The sequence below is a fragment of the Panulirus ornatus genome, chromosome 14 (genome assembly GCF_036320965.1).
Source record: "Panulirus ornatus isolate Po-2019 chromosome 14, ASM3632096v1, whole genome shotgun sequence".
In the NCBI taxonomy this organism is placed as follows: Eukaryota; Metazoa; Arthropoda; class Malacostraca; order Decapoda; family Palinuridae; genus Panulirus; species Panulirus ornatus.
This window is the reverse complement of record NC_092237.1, coordinates 59,126,969-59,154,874: the sequence shown is the minus strand read 5'-3', so window position 1 is coordinate 59,154,874 and position 27,906 is coordinate 59,126,969. Positions and strand designations below refer to the sequence as shown.

The following is a 27,906-nucleotide window of genomic DNA, read 5'->3' as shown; positions in this document are numbered from 1 at the left end:
CTAGGAAAGTGACGCAGCCTCCAAGTAAAAATAGTCGCAATAAAGTAACCTTAATAAAGTGCTCATGTTAAAGTAGACCCCGTAATATAGCAACGTCCAAGGCCTGCCTCATACTGGAAAACTACCCTCCCCCCCCCCCCCACACACACACCAAGCTCCCATTTTCTCTCATCCCTTGTCAATACTGTGGTTCTTCGTCTTCCAAACCACCAGGTACCGTACCTCCCTCTCCTCCTCAACCCAGCCAAACCCCCCCTCACCCTCCAGAACCTCCCGTTCCCATAAGCTGTGGCGACGAACTCTCCTTCTCTTCTATCTTTAACTTTTTTTTTTTCCCCCCCTCAAGGGTAGGTTGGGAGGGGCTCAGGACCCTTTCTTACTCCCGAGGAAAGTTCCAATTTCTTTTTCTACGTCGCCCATAACACTGGCCTTCCTTTATTTCTTCAAATTCCGACACGTCAGGGTCGTGTCAACCATTAGATAAGCCAAGCCTCTGTAGGAACTAGTGTCCCTACGCTGCTGGTGATGCGGGAGAAAACAAGGAAAAAAAGGAAAAAAATATCCGAGAGGGAAAAAGAAGGTGGAAACTAGAGCAGGGAGGGGGGGAAAGAAGCGGCTTGAAGTGGCAGTTAAGGCAGGTAAATACAGCTGGCTGGCGGGTGCAGGGAGGAGGGGCGGCCGGGGGAAGAGCCCCGGGGTGGCTGTGCCTCTGGGCGGCCGCGCCACCTGCCTTTAATGGAATTACTTCCTTAGATGTAGTGGGTCGTGTGTTGTGGAGGAGGAGGAGGAGGGTGGTGACGGTGTGTAGTGGTGATGGTGGGGGTGGGTGGCTGGTGATGGCAGCTGTAGTGGCTAGACAGGTAACAGAGAGTGGTGCCTGGTGATGCTGCTAGTAGACAGACAGGTACATTATACATAGACAGGACAGCATAGTGTTAAGGCGAGACAGGTGTGGGTCAGATCCGTAAACACACACACACACACACACACACACACACACACACACACACACACACACACCATCTTCCTCAAGTCTTCCCAGGTTCTTCCTCCTCCCCTTTCTTCCTCCTCCTCCTTTTCCTCCAAACCCATCGACAGGATATATGTGACAGGCCAGGATTACCTCCCCTTTTCTCCCCTCACATACACATCCAGGCACATCGTCCTATATATAAATACGCACTTGTGCACAAAGACCGCCCAGGAATATATTAAACAAATTATTATCCTCCCATTTTCTAACCTATTAGACTCCCGTACTTCCCATGCAATAAACCTGTGTAATTCTTGAGTCTCCAGGATTATAAAAAGAGAGGGGGGGGGCACTGTGACAGTCCTTGGAGGCACACAGTGGACAGACAGCCTCGTAAAATGCACGGTCATAGCACACGAGAACGAACTTCGCCTTTTGTTATGTACAAGACAAATGGTGTCGGAAGGTTTACTCTTCCCGAATTTTTTTTTTTTTTGTGGGCTGGCCAGAGTAATCTTGTACATCGGCGTGAGTGTATTAGGCATGAGTGAATATACCTAACATACTTACACTTACAAATAGATAAGTATAATAACCTCCCTCCACACACACACACACACATTGTACATATCTATGTTTCCATGTATCGTTAGATATGAAGGTGTTTACCAAGATCTCTAACTCGTACTTCCATCTCGTCGTCTGGTCCTCACAGGGTGCGGCTATCCTGGCCCTTCGTCTGTGGATGCTGCGGGGCTCATCTCCAGCCTTCAGCGACCAGGACAACCCGGCATCATTCTCCCCCTCCTTCTTAACGAGGTAAGTCCGACTTAGCATCTTTCACTCCCTCCCTACAAAGCCGTGAGGGGAGAAGCACGTATTTACCCCTCCTACTGCTTACACAAGTAAGGATAACCCACCATCTTCCCTCCTCCCCTCAACCATCTTCATTCCCTCAACCATCTTCATTCCCTCCACCATTTTTCCCTCCCTCCACCATCTTTCCTCCTCCACCATCTTTCTTCCCTCCGCCATCTTCCCTCCCCCCAGACTAAACCAGCGAGGATTGCACGTATTTACTCCTCCTACTACTTAGACATGTAAGGATAACCCACCATCTTCCCTCCCTCCACTATCTTCCCTCCCTCCACTATCTTTCCCTCCCCCACCATCTTCCCTCCCCCCAGACTAAAACAGCGAGGATATACCAACATCACCCCCCATGCCCCACTCATACTAAAGCAATAATATTAAACCAGTATCTTCCCTTCCTCAGATTAAAACCTTAGGAATAAGCCAGCATCTTCCATTTCTCAGACGAAAACTTCCACAATAAACCACCTCACTGTTCTCTAAATCGAACCAGCGAGAATAAACGGCTAATTTTCCCTCCTTCAAACAAAAGTTATCTAAATACTAAACCACAATGTGCTCTCCTTCGTTGTAAAACTGTTGGACAAAAAGAAAAATCTTCCTTCCCTCTGTCTAAAATTGTTGGGGAAAAAATCGTGCTTCCTTCCTTCCTTCCTTCCTTCCTGCCTCCCTCATTACAGCAGGGCTGTAAGTATAGGCATCTCCATCTTTCCTCCCTCTAGCTAAATCTAGAATGGCAGACTGGTGGAAGAAGAGTATGAACTTTTTTGATACTAGGGATATGTGGTTTGGTGACCATTGTATTTTACTTTTCATAAGTTGATGTTTCTGTAAGATCTTGTGTTATAGAAATGTACTATGATAGGATGTGGATTTTGTTGTTGATTAAATGTATTTTGGCCGGTCAGCTGGGATGTATATTATTTTTGTTAGTGTCAGATGAGTTAGCACGTCCGTATACATTGTAATGTTAGTGGTGTTTGTGATATGTGGGTTGGTAAACACATAAATTTATACTAAGATGTTGGTTTTCACGTTTGTAAAGTAATGATAATGGAATGTGGGTATAAACAACCGTAGACTTTTGAAAAAGTGAAATGTTAGTTGAAATGTCCGTAGACTTATATATCCCCAGTTAGTGATATATAGGTAGGTAAACCCGTAGAGTTATTCTTCTTGCTCAGTTATATGCAGGTTTGCTACAGTAAAATACAGTGTGTTAAACTCGAAATTTTTGTCTCTTACGATAGTTTAATGTTGGAGGTGTTGATCATCTAGGTTTGGTTATACATGAGTGTATAAACTCTTCTTGTAAGAAAAAAAAATCATTTACTATTTCTACAGTGAAGAGGTAGAGCAGTAAGGCTTCCAAGGAGTATGTTTATTGTATAGTTTTTGTGATGCTGAAGAAACATGATGTCGAGAGGCATCTCTCACACAAATCACAGATATTCTAACACTAATTACAGTACTAATTCTAGAATAAGGGAAAGAATATTTTTGGCTTGAAATCACATACAACTCGTACTCGGGGGGAATTTTTTGTTTTTTACAAGACGTGTATGAATATAGCAAAAATTATACAAAATTGTGTTTTTGAACTCTCCACTTGCTTCCAAAAGGAAAATGAACTTTACGTGTTTTTAAAGAAAGTAATGATACAGACGCTCTCTCTCATTTTCAAGGCTCAATCAATAAACCAAAAAAAAAGAAAAATGGTAAAGTATTTGCAACCGGTTGGTAAGACAGCGACAAAGAGGACTTATAATGCCTCTCTCAGTATGCAAAATCAGTATGGAGGACTAAAGAGAAAAAAAAATCATTTTGCTATCAATGTAGTTACATGCGTTGACGGACATACAAGATAATGTCCAGTTTGGGTGTATATTTTCGACAATGGTGTAAACGACTTCTCTGTCGGAGAAAGTATTAACTTGTATTGCCTTTGTGCAAGACGACTGTTGGGATATTTGATGATATGTCCCAGACATTCAGCAGCTACTGTACGTATAGACACACACACACAGACACACACACACACTTCAGGAGACATGGCACTCCACACGAGTCAACTGCATTTGGTCAGTTTGGATTAAAATTTTCATCCCTCTCTTTCCCTCTCTGACCGGCCGCTCTTTCTCGGAATTCATTGCTTTCCTTTGCCTCATCCATCAGGGAGTTTTGTGCGCTCAGGCTATTGATTCGGGACATGTCATGAATGTTGCAACTAAAATAATCAACACTGCTCAGGCACAAGCCACGCAGACTCTTTTTTTCCCTCCCCTCCCTTTTAAAGTGCTCGCCAGGTTTCTAAACCTGATGGCGACGATGAAGTAGTTTGCAAAGTCCAGATATTACCATTATATGCGACGTAATGACGGGTTTGGCGTAATGGATTCCACTTTTTTTTTTTTTTATCATAGATGTAACTCTAATATTGAAGAGTCCAAACTTGGAAATGTAGGAGAAAGATAAACACGTTGCTTGAATGATTAGTCTAATATTTGCATTCATGTGTGTACTACATTACTGGAACTCGCAATGTTCACAAAGAAGAACATTTATGCACCGCCAGAATGTGTCAAAAAAAAAAAAGAGAAAGAAAACAAACTGTTTGTTGAGAGAGAGTTTGGTAGTCTGGCTTTCTGTTTTTTTGGTGAAAGCGAAACACTTTAGGTGGAATTTAGAAAAGGATTCGAACGCTGTTGTACAAACCAGTAGTGATAGTCTCTCTCTCTCTCTCTCTCTCTCTCTCTCTCTCTCTCTCTCTCTCTCTCTCTCTCTCTCTCTCTCTCTCTCTCTCTCAATCTTTTTCTTTTCGAGATATTTAACATTTGATATTTCCGGAAGTGAGATTGCTCTTGGTAAATAATTTCAGACTGAAGTGGAAAGGCTCGAGACGAAAACTGAAAGGAAAGTAATTCAGGCGTTGAAAATCTTAGGCAAAGTAAAGCTACTATTTGAAATCTCACTGGCACAAAGAATTGCACACACTGCCAACAAAGTCTGCCCTCAAGATCAATTCTTCATGGTGATCGACCTGACTTGGCCAATCTTTATACTTACATATGAAATCATAGAATCAAAGATCAGGGCAAGGGTAACATATGATCGTCTCGGATCATCATCTAAAAAAAAACCCCTTTTAACACCCCAAGTTTACCATCAGCTCAGGGAAGCAATGTTATGTCGAGTTTCATTACAGTCATGTTTATCATTAAGTAGAGTGCCTTTTCTTTTTTAGATAGGATGAATATATAAGTATTGTTTAGTCCCGTTGTACATTAACAGGTTGATATACATTCTGAGTTTAGTAAGTAACTATTTGCTTCTGTACCTTCATCCTTTTCCTCAAATTTTATAGAACCAGTGTCGTTCTCGAAACCTTCAATTAGGTCATGCTTCTCTCATACTTCAGTAGAAAAGTGTATTACTTTTTCTCAATATTGGGTTATTATTCAGGATCATTAAATAGAATAATAATGAATACCAATCTTAATCATACTCGGGGAAATTAATTAATGACACACTAAGCTTGCAAGCTTGACCTGTAAACCCTTGATCACGTGTAAGCTCGTGAATGTATAAAAGAGATATACAAGGAATTAAGTGATCAGATGAAAAAAAAAAAAACATTACGGTAGAATACCTGTACGAGTGAAACTAGAATTTGACCCATACCGCGTTACTTTTGTGTGCACTAAATTCACCCCTTGAGCACGATGGTGCGAGCCTTGAACACGACAGCACGACCCTTGGATGTAATAACACGACCTTTGACCTACTTTCAAGGGATCAGGTCATAGGTCACGTCACTTTAAGGCCATGCCAGGCAAGAGTCCTACCTCGTACTCAAGGAGTTAATTAGGTCCTCCCACTACAGCACACAACTCATGTTTAAATATCTTATTGATTATCGTATTGTCATACATCTCTACGTGAGAGAGAGAGCTCGAAGGTGCAACTCGGATGGCAATAATTTTGACATAGCTAATTACCATTTATAACCAGGGTTATAAAATGATCGTGTGTCAGTTATCTCTACAATCGTTAATCCTTAAACTTATCAGAAATGTGAGGACAAAGCAAAAGCTATCTTGGTGAGGAAAAGTTATAAATTCAGAGACGCTTTTCTTTTCACGCTCGCAAAAAAGGGGAGGTTTTCTATTTTGCTTCATGAATACCCAGACGAGCATCATTCCTGTCTTTGTGAAGCATGGCACGTCATGAGTCCGTCATGGTGCTGCCATGAACAGCATCGTTGGACAAGAACACCATCATATGTGTATCAATTTTGGGCTATTCATTTTACCTATATTCGTCTATATCCATCAACCTCTCACTAACTGGGTCATCTGTCCCACTGAACCAATGAACACTTCTAAACCTTCACAGGTCCCTGGTATCCTCTGGCGTACTAACTCCTGTGCTTCTTCTCCCCTTCCAGGATACTGACGTTCCTCTACCTGCCGGCGTTCAACGCGTGGCTCCTGGTGTGTCCCTGGACGTTGTCCCACGATTGGCAGATGGGCTCCATTCCTCTCCTCACCTCCCTCATGGACGCAAGGAACATCGCCTCCCTGGTGCTGTACACCGCCCTCTTGCTGACCTTCAGGGCCGGGTGCCTGAGGAAGGTGAGCGAGGACTTGTGTGTGTGTGTGTGTGTGTGTGTGTGTGTGTGTGTGTGTGTGTGTGCGTGTGTATGTTCATAGATTTAAAAAAGAATCGCGACCTCCGTATCTTTCATGCCATCTTTACTCTCACTGGGTATATGCACGAACACTTCTCGGTCATGAGATCGTGTATGTTCATTAGAACTTCATGTAACCACTCTTTATCTAACCATAGTATTAAGAGTTATTTTTAATCTGTATTTTGTGAGCCTCAGCCTTATATTCCAAGCTGGATATCAGCTCTATCTACCATCGATCACTAATGTACATAGTCCTTGCGATAAGGCAGTGACGTTATCGCACTACTAGTTTGAAGTTATGACAGACGTCAAGTCTTACGTTAGTCGGTCGCTTATACATAAAATGAAACCTTGTAACCTTAGCCATAATGTCTGTTATATCTACACACACACACACACACACACACACACACACACACACACACAAAACATACTCTCTACTCTCTATCTGTCACCATCAATATACATCACTGGTAATTCCCAGGACCACGTCAAATCACTCCCCAGTACTCCCGGTTATTCCCCCCAGATCCCTCTATAAACCCTCTCCACTCTCGGCCTCTCCCTACCTCCCCTAAATCACCCCTCTATATTTTCCTATTACACACTGTCACCATCCATCACTGCCTTATCGTCCGCTACACTCATAGCGTTCCTCTCACTGCGCACCATCTCTAATTGGAGAACAGCGTTCGGTCATAAGCGCCCGGGATAAGGCTAGCGTCGGAGGCCCAGGTTGAGATCAACAATAGAGCAAAGGTCGAGAGTAAACCTAATGTCAAAGCCCAGGTCGAGGCGATGATCAAAGTCAAGAGTGAGATCAGGATCTTAGTCCCAGGTTTAGACCGGATCAAAGACCAAGTTGAGAGTACATGTCTCTACGTCCTGCCAGTTAGTAGATCTGCTTGCAGGAGTCTGCCATTTTTGGCTGTGTTTTATCTTTTATGATCGTTCACTTCGGATACATTAGTAGTTTATTCTATCTTTTAATCTTTTTCGTTTTGCCTACGTTGTTTTTCTGTCTTGCTGGTGTTGTAATGGCACTGTATATATATATATATATATATATATATATATATATATATATATATATATATATATAGATATAGATATATATCGGTGTATATGATTTTTAGGGAAACATACATTCTCCCTCCCTCTCCCTTCCCCTCGGATTACCCCACGTCCGGCCCTCTCACTGCCTCTCCCTCTGTAGGGCCGGGAGGGCAAGGCGGTCCTGCTGGGGTTGTCACTGCTGGTGCTGCCCTTCCTACCCGCCACCAACCTCTTCTTCACCGTCGGCTTCGTCGTCGCCGAGAGGATCCTTTATATCCCCAGGTGGGTGCTGGTTAGGTACCGTGTTTTTCAGTGGGTGTCAGGTGGGTGCTGGTCATGTACCGTCTCTCAGTGGGTGTCAGGTGGGTGCTGGCGGTGTTCCGTGTGTCTAAGTGGGTGTACGTGTTACCACTTAGCGTGTTACTGAGGGATAATTCGTCACGATTTTGGGGGATCAATATTCACGAATGGAAAATGGAAAGCATTTGTGCCATTAGGTATATGCAATGTGATCGGTAGCCTTCCAGTTCCACACATGGAATTGGACATCATCTCCCTACATAAAGGACATCATGTAACACCTGATATATCCGTCACATATCTCTGTACTCTGTGTAACACAATAGTGCATCACGTACCTCCCGCGGGTAACACCAACAATAAACCCAGGTAAGCCCCACCAATAACAGTGTCAGGCAACATTAGCAGTAATAGGCCACCCTGGACGACCCTATTCACAGCAGCAGGAGGAGGAGGTAGCGTGGGACGTGGCAGATGCGGCAGACACCCAGCTCAGTTGTGCATACGTCACAAGCTCCACTCTCGAACACGCCTGCTGTATGAACAGGACCCTTCCATCCACGTTGATGTCTTGCCTAGGATCAACGAGCCATAACGAGTGTCTCTGTATTACACGTATATCTTTACCAAGGTCGTATATTCGTACTTACTCAAGGTTGATTGACGAGTTTACAGCTGGTTTAACACTGGACGATTATTATAGGGAAATTTGTGAGCACATGTGAAAATAACAGTGTTTATATGTTTTTTTTTTCCAGTAAACAAGTAACTTTTGCCCAAAGTCATCCATTTCATTTACTAACACGAATACCCATCGTTTGCAGGGCTAATATATTCCCCCTTTCTCCTCCTAAACTAACAAAACTCTCTCCAGATGAAAAAGAAACCCTATCCTCAGCCAAATTGACTCTCTCCCCAGACACACTTGTCCTCTCCACAGCCCATTATCTATTCTTCCAGCTACATTAACCCTGTCACCAGCAAACTGTCTAACTCCTCGACCAAACTAATCCCCCTCATCACAAACTAATCTTTCTCCCCAATCACACTGACCCTCCCTCACAGTCAAACTAACTTTCCCATCACAGAAACTCAACCCCCTCCCTGATCCTAAGACTAGCTAATCCTTCCTCCCATGTCCTCAGTCTCACTTACATCTCCCTCATCAGTCCAGCTTATCATTCCTCCAATATTCCCAGCTTCACTAACCTGACCACCCCCCTCAGACTAGCTCATCCTCCCCCTCACCATGAACCCAGCTTCACTAACCTGTCCCTCTCAGACGAGCTAATCCTTCCTCCCATGTCCCCAGCCTGGGCTACGCGCTACTGGTGGGCGTGGGACTGTCTCGGGTAGGGAGGCTGAGGGCACCTTGCCTCCTCCTCCTGCTCTTCCTCTTCTCCTGCAGGACGCTACAGAGGAACCGCGACTGGGATTCGAGGGAGACGCTCTTCTTGTGAGTCCTCTTGGTGACTGATTGTAACCGATCAAGATTGGTAGTGTTTATGGTGATCCGTGTGTGATTGGGGCTATCACTGAGGGTGATTAGGAAGGACTATAAGGCTAATTGGTTGCTTGTGGTGGCTGCTGGAGGCTGAATAACGAGGGATGATTGTGGTGATGGTGGTAGTGGTTCTTGAAGAGGGAAATGGTGGCACTAATGAGGGTGTCGACCCTGGATGATAAGATGAGGCTCGGTCAGAGTGTAACACTGTGTGCTCGTCATGATGTACAAGTTATTGGTAAAACTGGCTGATTATCCCCCCTGAAATACTCAAGCCTTTTACTTGGTAACAATTTATTTCCACTCCTCGTAATCCTTTCATTTTCATATATATATATATATATATATATATATATATATATATATATATATATATATATATATATATATATACACGGTCACAGAGCGGGACTGCGGACGCTGCCACACAACGCCAAGATGCACTACAACTTCGCCAACCTGCAGAAGGATCTGGGTAACTCCGACCTCGCCAAGCTCCACTACAGCGAGGCCATCAGGTGAGTGAGTGGCTTCTCGTTCCACTTTACTCCAGACTTTGATATATATATATATATATATATATATATATATATATATATATATATATATATATATATATATATATAGAGAGAGAGAGAGAGAGAGATGGATATATATTCCTCCATCTTCCTTCTCGACTCCCTACCTACCAACCTCTCACAATCACACGTTCCACTCCACCAACGCAACTCCCCGAAACACTGTCCAATACGAAACGTCAGGACCCACATACAGGTCTCGCCCGTTCAGTTCTCCTCATCTGCATACAACAGATGGCACCTGACCTCTGCTCTACATCAATATGGCAACGGGTTTCCCCCTAGAGTGATCACCTCACCCACACCCGCTTTGACCAGATGGCGTTCGCTGATCTCCATCCGCCTATCATCTCTCGCCGTAGTGGAGGAATGAATGTCTTCTTGTAATGCTTCTATAACTGTCTATAACGTTTTCTATGTCTATCTATAATTTGTTTTTTTTTTACCCAGTGTGAACTACCCATTCTACTTCCCTAGACTGTCTAGGACTTTCATCTTATATTCACGGTGTCCATTTCACGAGTCTTGGTTCTCTGTCATACAGACTTGGCCCCTAACAGCAGAATGATGTCATTACCCACTGAACTCTGACAACAACATGGTGTCAATCCCTACTGAACACTGAAAATAGCATGGTGCTAAGCCCCACACCCTGACCACAGTATGATGTCAATCTTCAAACTCTGTTAACGGCATGGTGTCAATCCCTATTAAACCCTGACAACAACATGGTGTTAATCCCTATTAAACCCTGACAACAACATGGTGTTAATCTCCATTAAACCCTGACAACAACATGGTGTTAATCCCTATTAAACCCTGACAACAGCATGGTGTTAATCCCTATTAAACCCTGACAACAACATGGTGTTAATCCCCATTAAACCCTTACAAAAACATGGTGTTAATCCCTATTAAACCCTGACAACAGCATGGTGTTAATCCCTACCGCTCCCTAATAACTATCCCTCTCATTGGCCATATCTCCAAAAGCCATATAATTCCCATCACACAGATGAGGCAATTAACGACGCTTTCTGCTAATTACCAGTCGGTTGTTGATGGTTATTATGGCTCTCACAGATCACCACAGGCCGAGCTCTGAGGCCGTCCGTTGCAACCCGTTACCACAGATTAATTGCAGAGATAAAAGTTGATGATAATATTTGATTGGAAAATGGAATGGCCTCCTTCATGAAAAAAAAAAATAATGTTCATCATGAAGCTCCGGTAAATTACTTGGTACTGCAAAAGATATAAAACGATATATATATATATATATATATATATATATATATATATATATATATATATATATATATATATATATATATATATATAAGGCTTTTGTTCGAATATTCAAGCGATGAAAATAACATCACAGCTCTCGTTAAAGTAAAATTATGAGAAAAAAAAAAAAATTTTGTAGTTTAGGGTAAAACTTCTGGAACAAAAAGTATAAAAATCCTAAATTTTTATACCTCGTCTCCCATCCACTTTAGACTATAAGGTAAATGAACGACACTGCAGGTTAGAGAGAGAGAGAGAGAGAGAGAGAGAGAGAGAGAGAGAGAGAGAGAGAGAGAGAGAGAGAGGGCGGGCCAACTAATACATTATATTCTCTTTTTTTTTTTACGCTGTTAACAAGATCTATAATGATAGAGGGATTGGAACTTTATTTCGGAAACACACATTAAACTGATGAAACTCGAACGCTGAGAGCATTTAATTTGGGAAATGGTAGGTAGCGCAGGCAGTCGACCCACGGCAGATGGTTCGACTCCCTCCCTCCATCCCTCCTACCCCACACCTCCTTCCCCCACCCCCCCTCTCCCTCTCTCTCTCTCTCTCTCTCTCTCTCTCTCTCTCTCTCCCTCCCTGCCGAGCGAACGCCATCCTCTCCCTTCCTCCCTCCCTCACTCCTCTACCCCCTTATTCACAGCTGTGTCCTGGGTGTTGGGACATGTTGGTGTGGCTATGATTAAATGCCTGGCTCCCTCAACATTTGAGAAAACCATACATATATATATATATATATATATATATATATATATATATATATATATATATATATATATATATATATATATATATATATGGTTGATGATAGCTACATTTCTCTCATGAACAGTAAATACCTTCTCTCAGTCTCTCTCCCTATCAGTACCTCTAACATCAGACTCGTTATCTCTCCATTTACTTATCTATCCGACGATCTATCACTCCCATCCGAAACAGGAGGAGATAGAGAACCTATCTCAAGGACAGCTAGGAGTTGTCTCCCCCCCCCCCCCCCCAGGGCCTGAGTGCAGGTGGCGCCTGAACATCGTGGGTGCCCAGGCCAGCAAGGGGGGGCGGCGGAGGCTTCTCCTCCTGGTGACAATTGGGTCAATTAACGAAAGTGAAGTGATATGAAAGCCCCTTGTCACCTTCGTGAAAGTGAAAATAAAATCCAAAGGCCAATTTCTCTCTCTCTCTCTCTCTCTCTCTCTCTCTCTCTCTCTCTCTCTCTCTCTCTCTCTCAGCCCAAATTCAATGGATTGAATGGCAGGGGGATAAATAGGAAAAGAAATACATCTTTACTGTTTACTAACTTGAAAACGCTTCGACTCCATCTTAAGTGTCTCAGATCCTGAGACAGAGTGTTGACATTCTCGATAGATACAAAAAGACACGAATGTGGATGACGTCGCCAGCTATCAATAACTCGAGACTATGTTCGAGTTGTTCATCTTCCCCTTTAAAGCATATCTAATCTATTGCCGAGTGCAGAGCGTAACGTAATATACGTAAATCCACCTGTAAATCATACTAGAATATGTCTCGTGACTTTCGTTGTGATAAATTCACTTTATAGGTCTCATCTCATTGAATTATTTCCATTTCTCTAATCGTCCTTGAGCTTCAATTACATTTTGATCAAAATATTTTAATCATCTCTCACCACTATGTGCAGGTAACTCAAAATCACAATAGAACTTTTCAATGTACGTCTTTACTTTCGTCCCCCAGACCTCCTCCTCCATTTGCTCTCGTCTGCACCATGTATGTTGTCCTTCGAGCACTCAGGAACCATTTCTTTCTAAAGTCAACACATGGTTCTTTTCCTCCTCCTTTCATCCTTCGTAGCTGCTTTTGTCTCCTTGCCTTCCCCCACTTAACTGCAGGTTGCGCCTGACTTCCATTCACGACCTTCCGGCCATTGCTGCCAGTCACTTGCACACAGTCAGTCCTCCGTACAGTCGCTGGGTACAACGTGACATTCGTTCTCTGCGCCCATCCAATCTCAGGAGCCGCAACCCGACCGTCCTCCAGACTCGTAAACTTCCTGCAGGAAAGCACCTCACACCCCGCCCTGTCCCTCCTTCGCCCAGGCCCTCTACCACTCCTCCCCTGCCTGGGACAACACCTCACTTCACTTAGAGAGAATTAGTCTTAATTCTATGAACTGGGTTTCCTCCTTCAGTCTCCCCGCCTCCCTTCCCTCATGCCCCAAATGCATCCTTTTTTTTCTTTCTTTCTTCACGTTCAGAGAAAGTATACTATGTCGGGAGCCCTGAATATCTACACATTCCTGGTTCCTCCTTATCACCTATAATTTCTTCAAGACTTTATCTGGTAAGCTTGGCTGCGCGAGTTTGGAGCATGTCGAACTAGCGACTCTCAAATCCCAGGTCATGACACAATCCCTTCAGCCAGCGCCCAACACAAACACACTCCCCGTGAAGTCTAGAGACGCCATATATGAATATTTCTCGCCTACTCACTTCAGAAACAACCTTGATGCATATATTTGTTATAGCAGAGCATACAGCGTTGCTGTATTCATGATAACGAAATGTGCAGTCCCTGTCTACTTGGTCTGGGATATACGGGAGCGTAAGGCATACAGCCGAGATACGATCAGTGACAGAACTTCTGAAACGACGGTACACACGCTTCGAGTGAGGCCATTAGCAGGTGGGGAGCAGGCTAGGTCCTACACGACCCGGCCTGCAATTGGGTCTGGGGGTTTAGTAGAATAGCAGACCATGGAGGAACGCAGACCATGAGGAGGTGGTGCTGGCCATATGGCAAGACACACACACGAAGGAAAACTCGGCTGGTCTGACGCATTTGCCATCACAAATAAGTCATCACAAACAGCTATTCCAGACAGCGACAAAAATCGTCGAGCGAGCAATCGGCAGGTTTAATCAAGATCCGACACGGAAGAAAGAAAGAAGAGAAAAGAACGGAAGTATAGAGTACCTGCCGCCGGGCGATGCTACCCTCCTGTAATGAAGGGAACAAATGAGACCAGAGAAAAATACACAGCAACTCGGTACATGATCCTGGAAGGGGCTTGATCACTGTGGCCCCCCCAGACTCAATCATCATCATCTCCATCCCTCTTCCTCCTCCTTTGTCCTCCTCCTAGCTCTTCCCTCGTTCCTTTCCCTAACACTCACTCTCTCCAAGACGACGGTAGAAGAGATAGTCAAACACCCCGATTTTAATTCTCTGTCTTACAACGCGTCGGTGGAGTAGCGAGGGGGGAGGGACAGGCAATATCCAGAGTCGTAGATGTGATTTCCAGATATTGGAAACCTTGTGAATCTTCCCTGAACATCCCTGGCGACAGAAGAGGCGGGAAGGGTGATATTCGGGCGTCCAGAGGCGACGATCTAACCCTCCAAATGACGAAACTCTCGCTGGAGAACTAAACTTCGTAGACTGAAGTCCCATCTGAATCCCTTGTCATCTATCGCATAGGTTCTAACAACAGAAGCTAACAATAGAAGCTAACAACAGTAGCTGACAATAGAAGCTAACAATAGATTATGTACGTGAACAAAAACTATCATACCGATTTTAACAGTAGAATCTAACAACAGAAGCTGACAATGGATTAAGTATGTGAATACATCTATCATATCGGCTCGAACAATGGAATTCAACAATGAAAGCTAACAATAGGTTAAGTACGAGAATGACTTATGGAATATGATGACTGTTTTTGCTTCTAAAGTATCAATTCACATTTGGTGTCGTTCTGTTTTCTACATACGCACGGTAATCGATGACACTTCCCTGGAGGACGGGAGAGAGGAGGAGGAGGAGGAGACGATGAAGTGAGAAGGAAGAATGAGGAAAGAAGAAGAAGAAGGAGGAGGGGGAAGGGAAGGAGAAATGATGGAAGTGGGGAAAACCATCAGCCTCTTCATAAATCACGAAACGACAGTTTTCAGAACAGAAACGAATCTGATCATGTCTGCGTCTCGGACAGTTTGGTGTTATCAGGTGTCGGTAAACCTCCTGTTGCTCTCCTTCTCTTCCTGCTGTCCTCCTCCTCTGGATCTTTGTCTTACCTCCTGCTTCTCTTCTGTTGCTGTTCCCCTCTTCCTGCTGCTCCTCCTTGGATAGTCAGCCCATCTGTTACGTCCGTGTCCCAGCACGGGTCAACAGAAGGAGATTTCCTGGAAAGAAATACTTTTAACTTGGCTAAAATAAAGAAAGAAAGACGCCATAGATACAAGAGGCAAGTTCTATGGCAACATAAGGGTGCAATTTTACAATGCCTTCTCCATATAATGCAAATGAATGCTCCTTAGAAAAAAAAGGGAAAATCCCCGGATTACAAAAGTTTTCTATACAAAAGACTTTTAGGATTCTTTTTCTCCCCCTGGCTCTTCGAATGGTTCTCTGTATACACATAAAAGCCGAGGGACTGGGGCGTCCTTTTGGTGGTATGGTTTACGCCATCACGCCAGAAGACGCTGCTGCGATAGTCCATCCTTTTTCCATCTGTACAATTTCTTTCTCTTTGCTTTTTCAGTATCGTGTTGCCTTCGTATCAAAGCCTCTGATGATTTTCAAGCTCATACACAAATATATGATCAGTAATGGCATACATGTATCTCATATTTTCCTCATGTATGAAATTTCAAGAAATCTTTCCATAGTTGAGCTGAAGACACCTACAATACCCTTGGCTGCAACAGGTGCCGTTCCTTCTCCAGTATTTCCCACGTAAGGAAAATTTCATTACGATAATCTCCCTCCACAATGGCTACCCTGAGGCCCCCACCTTCTCCTACTGCCCAGGTACAAAAGGCTGTTGTGCCGAACGTATATACCCGAGAACAACAGAGGGATTGAAGTTTCAATTATCTGGCCATCCTCAACAGTCCTACTTATCATAGTACCGGATTAACTCTCCCCATTATGTGCTTTTATATATATATATATATATATATATATATATATATATATATATATATATATATATATATATATATATATATATATATTCTACGTCTGTTGATTATCCTCGAACCATTTTCTTCAAACATTTTCATTTCTACTGACATTCCATTTCCCATTCATATTTTCATAAATGTGTTCATCATCATAGTCTCTTTTATTCCTATATCTTCTTCCCTCACACTACTTGCTCCCTTCGTCCCTCCATCGCCTCTCTCTCGCCTCCTCCTAGCTCTCCTATCGTGAGGCACTTCCCTGTGATCCACAAGACCTCTTACATCTCGGAACCAAACCTCTTCTCTGAGGTACATTCTCTTTTATAGGACACTAAATCAGATGTAGAATATGTAAATAGATCGGTAGATAAGGTATTGAATTCTTCATTAGCCAGCAGGGGATGAAACACAAGAGAAAAAACAATTTATAGGATGTTTAACTGGACAATCATTACTTACGTATACCAACAAGTGCTGAACTCTTGCCTACTTTAACCATGTGAGCTGGGTGTATACCCTCCTTCCCTACAAATGCTGAACCATTCCTTTTACCCACCTACCTTCTCGCCCACTTGCCGAGCTCTCTTCTTCGCCCCCTTGCCCACGTACTGAGCGTACTCTATCTCTCCATGGCCACGTACTGAGCGCACTCCATCTCTCCACCAGACTGTGGCCTGGACACTCGAGTGCCCACAACAACCTTGGCACCCTCGTCAACGACACATCGGAGGCCGAAACACACTTCCGTCTGGCGTTGAAAGCCCATCCCCAGCACGCCCACGCCTACTACAACCTGGCCAACCTTAGGCAGTAAGTACCAAGTCTTCATATATATATATATATATATATATATATATATATATATATATATATATATATATATTGGAAAGGGTCACGATTTTGCGCGTAATCAAGATATTCCTGAGTCCACGGAGAAAATGAAACACGAAAAGTTCCCAAGTGCACTTTCGTGTAATAATCACATCATCAGGGGAGACACAAGAGAGAAATATAACAGTCAGTTGATATACATCGATGTATATCAACTGACTTATATTTCTCTCTTGTGTCTCCCCTGATGATGTGATTATCACACGAAAGTGCACTTGGGAACTTTTCGTGTTTCATTTTCCCCGTGGACTCATAGGAATGTGTATATATATATATATATATATATATATATATATATATATATATATATATATATATAAAGAAGAGAACGTATAACGTGTTAGTGGCAAGGAAACCCCTGCTGGGGAACTTTTCTTGCCAGGGGAAGGCACAGCACTTGATGCAGGAAGTGTGGAAGAGAGGGAGTTGGTATTGAACACACACACACACACACACACACACACACACGCCTGCAGCGACAGAGGCAACTGTGAACCATATTTTAACCAACAATTGACCAATACGTCCATCAACCAGGATTTGAGACCATTAGGAACAAGCAGTTTTTTTCTTCTTCCTCTTATCAATAAGACACAAGGAGCGATCGATGTGGACGAGGCAACATTTTCTCTCGACAAGAAACCCTTTGTCGAACATGACGTCTGAGCTGTGGCCACGATCATGAAAGATTCAACATGAATTTCGGAGCGCCCTGTGCACGCGACAGACAACATACATAGCTATCAGTATTCTAACTCGTTTTATTCCACTAAGTTTTGTATATCAAGTAGTACAGACGTGTCTGTATCATCTCTCACGGACTTGTCACCTCACAAACGCTGGCAATAAGTTTCTCGTGAGGAGTAATATAACATCAAGTATTCAGTCTCTTCTGGCGAAGCTTTCACATAAACATTTGCAGCGTCGCTTCTTCATACACACGGTTACGTGTGATATTCTACAGATACATCCAGCTCGCTACATGTTCTACATACACACCCAGCTCGCTACATGTTCTATATACACACCCAGCCCGCCACATATTCTTCATACACACCCAGCCCGCCACATATTCTTCATACACACCCAGCTCGCCACATATTCTACATACACACCCAGCTCGCCACATATTCTACATACACACCCAGCTCGCCACATATTCTACATACACACCCAGCTCGCCACATATTCTACATACACACCCAGCTCGCCACATATCTTACATATACACCCAGTTCGTCACATACCTTGCCATCGCCAATCTCTTGCGATCACCTTCCGCCAAAACAACACAAGCACCGGAACTGTAAACCTCTTATACAAGCTACCACCATTTCTCTCCTCTGAAACGCTGTCAGGAGCATAGCGTCTATTCTCTATCATAGTCTCCCAGAAAAGATTAATTCTGTGAAGTCTGAGACTCCCTCGTTAACGGCGCACTGTCCTAACCAGCAAAGCTTGTGTCTTTCATAGCTTCTTCGTGAAAGTATTGTTGACTCAAAAAGTTGAATGAAAGTATATATATTTTTCTTCTATCACTTCCGAAGTATAGAGTTTATCTCTGTATTTGAAATGATCAAAGTACGTGAACCAGTGTGGAATTTTGTCCATGAATTTGTTCAGTGACGTGGTATCAAAGTAATGTGTTACTTTTGAAGGTTATGGCCATGTCAGAGCTTAGGTGGTAGTAGATATCTTACAATATATCAACTTTTTGCGCCCTTCTTTTCGAACACGTTCTCTCGGGCACTAAATGAAGAGATTCGACTGGCCTGGGTGGCTTAGCTTAGGAGTCACATCCCTAATAGATGATGACATATTTCCTCAGCCATTACCAAGCTTTAGTGATTTAGTCCAAGTGTGAACAGAGTTCCCGCTACCAGTGCACTTGCCAAGCGAGTACACACTGCTACTCCCAACTGCTCTTTGTGAATGATAGCGTTTGTTGATAGTAGTACATGTGGCTTATTACGTCACACTGAAAACAAAAGGGAAAAAGTTCTTCAGCAGATTAATGTTTGCCTGTAATATCCCAGAGCGGCAACGCTTCCAGGAAAGGGAGACACAAAAGGTTTCATTTCCCCTCCTCTCGTACTAATTTCTCCCGCCGGCATCAAACCATTTCACAATAATATGATCCCAATATAAGTTTAGATGCGTAAAGACGCGAGTTCTCGGCTGGAAAAACAAGTGAAGTGTACGTGGTCTTGCATCAAAGTACGTTCTACCCCCCCTCGAGCGATGTTCATACATATAGACAGGTGTGGCATTTATCCAAGTTTATCCGCAACGCTACCTAACCCCTGCAGCGTCGCCTTCAGGGCGGATGTTAAGGGACTTTAATGAAGCCTGTGCTTCGTCCTGGTTACCATAAAGTTACAACGGACCTGTACCTTCCCCACACTCTGGTCTGCTGCAGGAGTCATATGCACACCCAGCCTCTCCTCATCTTCAGATATTTGTCTATTACAGTCATCTGTCCCTCTTTATCCATTTATCCATATCCTTAATATCGCCGTCCTGACACGTTCGGTAGCGAAGATGATGCAAAGATGATGTCACATTCGTGATTGAATCTGGATCTAAGGGTGTTACAGTCATTACCTGACTCGATCTACACATCCGTGATAAACAACAGGTCTGACCCTCGTAACTTTGGTTACGCAGGAGATAAAAAGAGAGAGAGAGAGAGAAGAGAGAGAGAGAGAGAGAGAGAGAGAGAGAGAGAGAGAGAGAGAGAGAGAGAGAGAGAGAAATCCAGGAACTCGCTAACATCTGATAACTGTTTATATCCGGCTCGAAGTTTAGTATGCGTTCACTGACCTTGGACGCGTTTCCCGTGGCAACGGCGGACGTCAGCGGCTCCTGTAGCCTTAAGGACCTGAGCACATCCTGTCTCGCACTTTATCTGGGCCTTGGGGAGCGAGCATGAGGATCATGAGGCATATCAGTAGGATGATGAAACGTTGCGCAATACGCGGGGAGGAATATTGCTTTCTTCTCCGACTCTATATATACGTGACATCCAGAAAATTTATCCGGATCATCCTACTTATATATTCTTTTAAGGTTATAGTCCCGAGTGCTGGAGTTACAGGGATGTATCACAGAGTTTATGGCTCTGTTGAATTAGTTAGTTCCCACAGAGACAGACTAGAAGGTTCTTTCGCTTCGTATCTCGCCAGACAGGACCACAATCACGATTCCACAAACACACACACACACACACACACACAGGAGGGGATAGGTTATCTCGACGCGTTGCCTCGGCGTGTGCTTCCCTACCAGCCTTACCTTTAGCGGGAGCACGTCTACCATTCCTCATTCTCCAACGCACAGAGTTGTGTTGGAGAAACCATCATACTCCCGGAGGTGAATGAACCATTACCTCACCCTTTCATGATGGAGAAGCTGTTCCCCCTCCCTCTTTCTGTTTCCCATCATACAACAGGAGTGTTGGAGAAGAACATCGACACATATCACTTTCCCTCACTTTCTCTCCCGACAGACAGCAGGACCGTGTTGGAGAAGCGGTGGCGCTCCTAGAGGAGAGCTTACGCTACGACGCCACCAACCGGGAGGCGGTGTCGGTCCTTGCCGGGCTTTATAGAGACGCAGGACGTCCTACGGACGCAGAGAACCTCCACCTGGCGCTGCTGGCGGCCCGGCCCTCAGACCCCGTCGTCCACACCAACTTCGCCGCCTTCTTACAGAGAGTCGGTGGGTACCATCGCCCTGGGCGGCTGACGTGGCCCGTCTCGACCTGCGAGGAAAGAAGGGAGTGCTTACGGCCTTCGGGGAGAGAGAGAGAGAGAGAGAGAGAGAGAGAGAGAGAGAGAGAGAGAGAGAGAGAGAGAATTTTTCTAGAGTACATCAACTTGGTTTTTCTATGTTCTTTCCGATAAGAATCTACTCCACACTTCTCAGGTTTATTCCTATCTCCGCCCTCGCCCCCCCCCCCCCTCCCCCTCTCTCTCTCTCTCTCTCTCTCTCTCTCTCTCTCTCTCCCTAGCTCTTCACCCCCAATACACTGCACATAAGCACACACACACACACACCCCACCCTCTCCCTCGAATCTCCCCCCCCCAGCCTCTCCCCAGTTCCTCACCCCATCGCTCCCTAGCCACAATCCCGGCTCCGGACGGAAATTGAACTGTCCAGGGCGCACCTCACGAGGGGGTTAAAGACACATAAATCCTCGCTCAGCGTTGTCTCCCTCACCTGCCCGGCCTGCCACGCACGCCTCTGTATACACGCACACACACACACGATGGAGGTAAACTGAAGAATTAGTGATATGCAGATGGCATTCAGAAGTTTAACAAGTTGTACGACTGTTAAAATGGTTTACGAGACGAGTGTGAAACCCCTTATCCTTACAATGTAGATTGGTAATCACTAATATGTACTTCAGCGCGCCTGTGCCCACACACACACACACACACACACGTACATTCTCTCTCTCTCTCTCTGGTCGTAGGTGCTCGTAGGGTAGGTACGTTGATACTCCCTCATGTGTGATGAGGGCCAAGCATTAACTCCTGCCTTTCCCTTAACGTCTTAGTAACCTGTCCACATAAATTCGTGGAAATTATTGCAAGGTATTCCATCTAGCAGACTGTCCAGAGCTCGCTGCCTCCGTCCTGCACATAAACACCTGCCATAACCTTGATACATCTCATCCTTTCCAAATAGATACACGTCCGTGAAAGATAAGACATACTTTTACATGTCTATGAATATGTTATGCAAAGTGTGCCCTTAAGTCTTTTGAATGTAATTATTCACTAGTAACTGGAAGATTATATTTTTTGATAGTCAGCAAAGACTTGATACTCGACTGCTCTATTGTGTTTATGTAGATAAAGAGCATAAAGTGCTTTGTAGATATGGACTATAATGTGCTGACGTTTATGAGCATTCTCGTGTTCTTTATGAACTTCTGTTAGACGTATTCTATTTGTATTCTATTTGACCAAGATGAACGTTCCAGTATCATGTATTGTTAGACTGAAGCCTCGGGTGGGTTTGTGTGTAGAGCTACAAGTATTGTGCCATCAACCAGCAGTGTATATAGCACTGCAGTGAACAGTGAGAATGCCTCTTATTTACTGTATACTAAAGCTTACACTCTAGGCAGATATGTTCATTCGGATTTAATCTAGAACTTGATTCTCGAGAATATAGTATGAATTTCTGATAGGGTACAAACGGTACAAACTGGGAATATATATATATATATATATATATATATATATATATATATATATATATATATATAATAGAAACTTTTATATAGTCTTTTACATGTCTATTCTAAGAATTTCAACGTTTTTTTATTTTGTTTAGCTTATGTGAACTTCTATTTGTGATTCATTATTCTTACACATAATATGATCATACTTGGTATGATAGACAGACTAGTGAAATCAGATATTGACAGGGAAGGATGAACCGTCTATGTCTCATCACCTGGAGTGACCTATGACCTTGACAGGTCGTCGGGAGGCGGCGCTACGACACTACGAGATGGCGCTGGGGCTAGACCCGGGGCACAAGGTGGCGCTGGTCAGCACTGCCAGACTCATGACCTCCCTCCACCACGAGAAGCGGGCAGAGGAACTCTACAAGAGGTAAGATCGAAGCGCCACAGACGACTGTGGATGGTGACATCGAACTAGTGAGTACTACAGCCAGAGGGGAGTGTGGGAGTGAATGTCGAACATATGGCACCGACCGTCGACGGAGGATTGTATGCTCCACGACGTCGAACAGGTGAAACTCAAAGAGGAGAGGTTGTTATTGTCGATTCAGCCAGAGAGATGATTTGATAGACGTTGGAGTATTCACAGGTTTCGACACTCGATAAGGTAAAGGTTTCAAGAAACATATAATTCTAAGGTATCTTAAGAGAAACAGGCAGTTCTTGCGAGAGTCTTTAGTATGTAAATGGAGATAGCCAATCCTACACTTGGAAACTTATCGATCAGTTTATATCCGTTTATGCAAGAATTTAGATTCCTTCATCAAATACTATCACACTGATTCATTGTCTTTATTAACTTAGTTTAATCAACACATTTTCTATATCAACGACCGTAAGATGTATATATATATAAACATATATATATATATATATATATATATATATATATATATATATATATATATAAGATTATATAGATTTTGTATATAGTAAATGATATCCGAGGTCATCCTTCTACAACACTAACTCACGCGCAAGAAAAGTATTAATTGGATCCACAGGTGAAGCAGTTTCACCACAACGGTCCTCGCACGACAGGGCCACTAGCCAGCTGTGTCCTTGGAGCCCCAAGAACCACCTGCAAGATAACCAGCTGCCTGCTCACAAATCTGCCCCCCACTCACCACCTACCCTATCGATCAACGCACCTTTTTTTAATTCACTCGTCCCCAGCGACCATCTATCTCACTGACCACCTGTCCTAGCGACTATCTGCCCCCAGTTAACCGCTTGTCCTCCATCCCACAGAGCGCTGGCGGTGGCGTGGGAGCCAGAGATAGGCGAGAGTCTGGGTCGGCTTTACCTTAACACTGGACGGCTGGAGGATGCAGAGGCCGCCTTCACCACCGTGCTCAGACACCAGCCGGAGGTGCTCTCCTCCAGGATCTACCTGGTGGGTCACACTGAGAGAGAGAGAGAGAGAGAGAGAGAGAGAGAGAGAGAGAGAGAGAGAGAGAGAGAGATTCTAGTCTACTGATGAGAATAGAAAAATAGTGTGCTAATGAAATCTAATATAGGTTCCAGTTTACTCTAATTTTCAACATTTTATCACGATCTTTGAAAACAGAGATTTTCTCAGGTCGGTATTTTTCTTTTTTAGATCTTTATTTTCTTTAGCGAGAAATCTCTTTCCAATTCGTAAATCCTTTCTGTTCCCTTTTAGTGCCTTTCTTTCCCCCAAGGCTCCATCCCCTTGCCCCTCCCTCCATTGTATTCTTTGTCGTGCCCTGCCAGGCCAGGCCAGGCCCCGGGCAAGTACACAGTGGCCTATGTTGACCCCACGTCATGTTGACACTCGAGCCCAAATGAGAACATATGACGCCAGACATTGATCTGTTTGTGCTGGCCCGACCTGCGACGGCGGAGGAGGCTGGTGGTCCACTCTTGTCTGGGGGAGGAAGGAGGATAGTGGTCCACTCTTGTCTGGGGGAGGAAGGAGGCTGGTGGTCCACTCTTGTCTGGGGGAGGAAGGAGGATAGTGGTCCACTCTTGTCTGGGGGAGGAAGGAGGGTGGTGGTCCACTCTTGTCTGGGGAAGGGAGGAGGATTGTGGTCCACTCTTGTATGGGGGTGGAAGGAAGCTGGTGGTCCACTCTTGTCTGGGGAAAGGAGGAGACTGGTGGTCCACTCTTGTATGGGGAAGGGAGGAGGCTGGTGGTCCGCTCTTGTATGGGGGTGGAAGGAAGCTGGTGGTCCACTCTTGTCTGGGGGAGGAAGGAGGCTGGTAGAAGTCTTATCTGGATAAGGGAGGAGGCTTATGGTCTTATCTGGAGGGGAGGAGAAGCTTGTGGTCCAATCCTGTTATCTGGGAAGTGCGTCCCTCGCACCCACCTGTATCCTCACCCTGGAATCCAATAGTTCACATCCACGGGTCAAAAACTATCAACCCTTCGGTTGCAAGTAATACTTTCCTCGCTATCAATTATTCTTTATCTACATTTATGTATCCACGCATTCATTTATTTCTCTCCTTTCTGAACCAAAAGAGTAAGCGAGGCTCCCTCCTCGCCCCTCATGTTAGGTAGGACAGGGTATTCCATATTATATTAGCAATGCTACTAGAGGGGCGGGCGGTCATTGTAGTTTTCATTGTAATCAAAGATATTTTCATTTTCAACCCTGATGACTAATTTTCCTCCCCTGCCTCACCTCGTATCACTAAACCCTTTTCTCATTTCCCACACACACACACCCTCATTACCCTCTCCTTACTCCCACAATACCCTCTCTCACCCCACATTCCTTTTTCGTATGCATTAACAGTCCAGCGTTTCCTATTACATTGTCAATTTCCATCTCGTTAAATCTCTAAGAGTCTGTATGTATATTTCTATGTTTATACCGTAGTCTCCCTGGAAGCTCTGCCTCACCTATACCATGTGTCCGCCCCTGACGCAGGCCCGAGTAAAGCTGCAGCAGAGGAGCTACGTAGAAAGCGAGGGGCTCCTGCGTCAGGTTTTGGCCCTAGACCCCGCCCACCAGGAGGCACTATTCCAACTCTCGCTCCTCTACACTCACACCAACCGCACCCAGGACGCCCTCTCCCTCGCCCATCGCGCCGCTCACAACTGCTCAAGGCCGCCCACGCTCTGTGCCCGCCTTCACGCCCACTACGGCGACCTGCTCAACGATAGACACAGCACCAACGAGGCGGCTCAGGTCAGTTTGACTGACCATAACCGAGTCTTCAGGTCATGAAAATTAAGACGTTCTCTTAAATGGTCTTTCACGAGTTTGAGTTATGAGAGGCACATAATTTCTCACACATTGGCAGAGGCAATACTTCGCGATAATACAAGATACATGAAACATTTCTTTTCTTTCCCTCAGAGCTACCTGCTGGCAGTTCAACTGGAGCCAACCCTCACACATGCTCATGTTAACCTCGGAGCGCTCTATCACACGAAGGTAAGTTCCAAGACACCTGGAACCTAGAAGCATCGAGTCTTGGGGCCTTAAGGAGAGCCTCAAGTTAATATGTTGAGCTCTCAGTAAGCGGGAGAGAAACGATCATTGTCACGCTAATATATTTTTGTGTGTGTTCAGATAGTTTCTTTAACGCAGAGAAAATTGTACTGTTTAAGGAACAGAAATATGTTAGCATGGTGTGTGTGTGTGTGTGAGAGAGAGAGAGAGAGAGAGAGAGAGAGAGAGAGAGAGAGAGAGAGAGATTCTAAACTAACCTCACAATCCATCTCCTGCTCCTCCCCACAGGGTGACTACGCCAGCGCCTGGAAGCATTATCTCACAGCTCACGGCCAGGAGCCCTCCAACACCCTCCTGCTGGAGAACATGGAGAAACTGAGGAGGGCGCAGCACCTTCACCCCTCCGCCAGTATCCCTCACTGTCTCAACAAATCCTGATGGTTGTAGCCTGGCCTCACGCCCTACCTCCATATTCTTCTTGCCCTTATATACATGTACATCTGCTTGCCTTAAGTGTGTCAAGTAGCATATCTACCAGTAATATTACCTTACAAATATACGAAAATGTAATCATTCGACAACTGCAGCCTCGAGAACTATATCAATTAGTCTGATGGAAAGTAACGTCAGTTGACTTAAAGTAAAACAGTAGAGGACCCAGGTCATCCTCGGGGACGCCAGTAGACCCCACAGTCAGGCTAAATGATCCATACAGTTATATCACCAGTTTGTACTGGTTTATCAGACGATGTAACAGCGAGGGCTGACGTTCATTCACGACACCGACAGGCTAACCTTTACTGGTACGAAGTTTTGAGAAATATTTGATATTCCTTTTGCAACTAAAAGAGAAAAAAAGAAATCATTCATTCGTGTACCGTCCTGTTAGATTGTGGACGAAAGGTCTTGGGAGAGAGTTATGCGTTTCAAGTATTTTAATGTTACATTTACATAACGTGAATCTATTACCATACTCTCAATATTATAAGCATTATACATCTGTTAGTGATGATCACATCACTACGTTCCCCAATTAAGGGTACGCAAACTTAAAAGAATCGAACCCTCAAGTGACTGACGAATACCAAGACGAGGTCCGAAGGGCATAAGAGTAACTAGATACTAAATAATTCTCCGAAAGAGAGAGAATTCAGTCGTTAATATCTGGATCAATAGCAAACGTAAGCGAAGCTTGCATTCATATCGTTCGTAATACAGCAGAGATGCAAAAAGCTGCGCTCTCATGTCTTTGTTCACGTTTCCCCCACGAGAAGTAGGACGCAAGCATTGATCTCGGCTTGTATTCACATTGATCACACGAAAGTTGGAATGCCAAAGATGAGATCGAAGTTTGATTTAAGCTAAATCACATGGCAACTCACATGACCGCTTTGTATTTGTGCAGCTAGTATCGAGTTTACTCTCATGAAAGCTCACATGACAACAAAGTGTTCACAGAGCTAAGATACAAGCTTCATCACAACAACTTAATATTGTTCACATGAGCAATTAGTAAATTCTAGCTGGAACACTCACGTTGTTCTAATGTTCATGTTATACCATCTACGCGCCTATCATGACAACTTCAGTGGCGGAAACAAATGTGCCCTTGCGTTTCTTTAGTGAATTCCCACAAAACAAACTCAATATGGAAATTCATCTCATATGTTGCAAAACTGTGATGAATAGAGTCCATCAACACAAGATACTGTGTTGCAGCTTTGGACTCAAAAGGTTTCAAGCACCAACGATTATATACATATATATTGCAACTCAATTATGTACGATAATTTGCGATAGAATTTGCACGTGGATTTCGGTTCATAGGCTGGGATAAAAAAAAAGATACAAATGAAAAAAGCAAACATTTCCTCTCTCAACTCGCATAAGCAAAAGTTTTCATACGTGACACACACACACACACACACACACACACACACAAACAACGTCAATACTAAAACGTTTTTCTTGCCAGTCTCACACGTTTCAAGCATACAAACGTTACTTGCTCCACATACCTACATACACTTACCAGCTTCTTATGGATTCTCAATAAAAATGGCTCATGAAAAAAACTCCACACGAACATTCCAGTCAGCAACAT

The 27,906-nt window shown here is 44.1% G+C and overlaps 1 protein-coding gene across 1 annotated transcript in view; it reads left to right on the top strand.

The window, feature by feature from the left end:
• The window catches only part of LOC139753476 (protein O-mannosyl-transferase TMTC1-like), a 147,895-nt gene extending 121,511 nt beyond the window's left edge, over positions 1 to 26,384 (top strand). The window contains exons 7-18 of the mRNA XM_071670034.1: positions 1,689 to 1,792; positions 6,294 to 6,480; positions 7,756 to 7,877; positions 9,208 to 9,351; positions 9,804 to 9,917; positions 16,886 to 17,029; positions 20,619 to 20,830; positions 22,609 to 22,744; positions 23,626 to 23,770; positions 25,275 to 25,535; positions 25,707 to 25,784; positions 26,091 to 26,384. Coding sequence (XP_071526135.1) covers positions 1,689 to 1,792; positions 6,294 to 6,480; positions 7,756 to 7,877; positions 9,208 to 9,351; positions 9,804 to 9,917; positions 16,886 to 17,029; positions 20,619 to 20,830; positions 22,609 to 22,744; positions 23,626 to 23,770; positions 25,275 to 25,535; positions 25,707 to 25,784; positions 26,091 to 26,240 — 1,797 coding nt within the window. The 3' untranslated portion in view covers positions 26,241 to 26,384. The remainder of the gene's footprint in view (positions 1 to 1,688; positions 1,793 to 6,293; positions 6,481 to 7,755; positions 7,878 to 9,207; positions 9,352 to 9,803; positions 9,918 to 16,885; positions 17,030 to 20,618; positions 20,831 to 22,608; positions 22,745 to 23,625; positions 23,771 to 25,274; positions 25,536 to 25,706; positions 25,785 to 26,090) is intronic.
• The last annotated feature ends 1,522 nt before the right edge of the window (positions 26,385 to 27,906 follow it).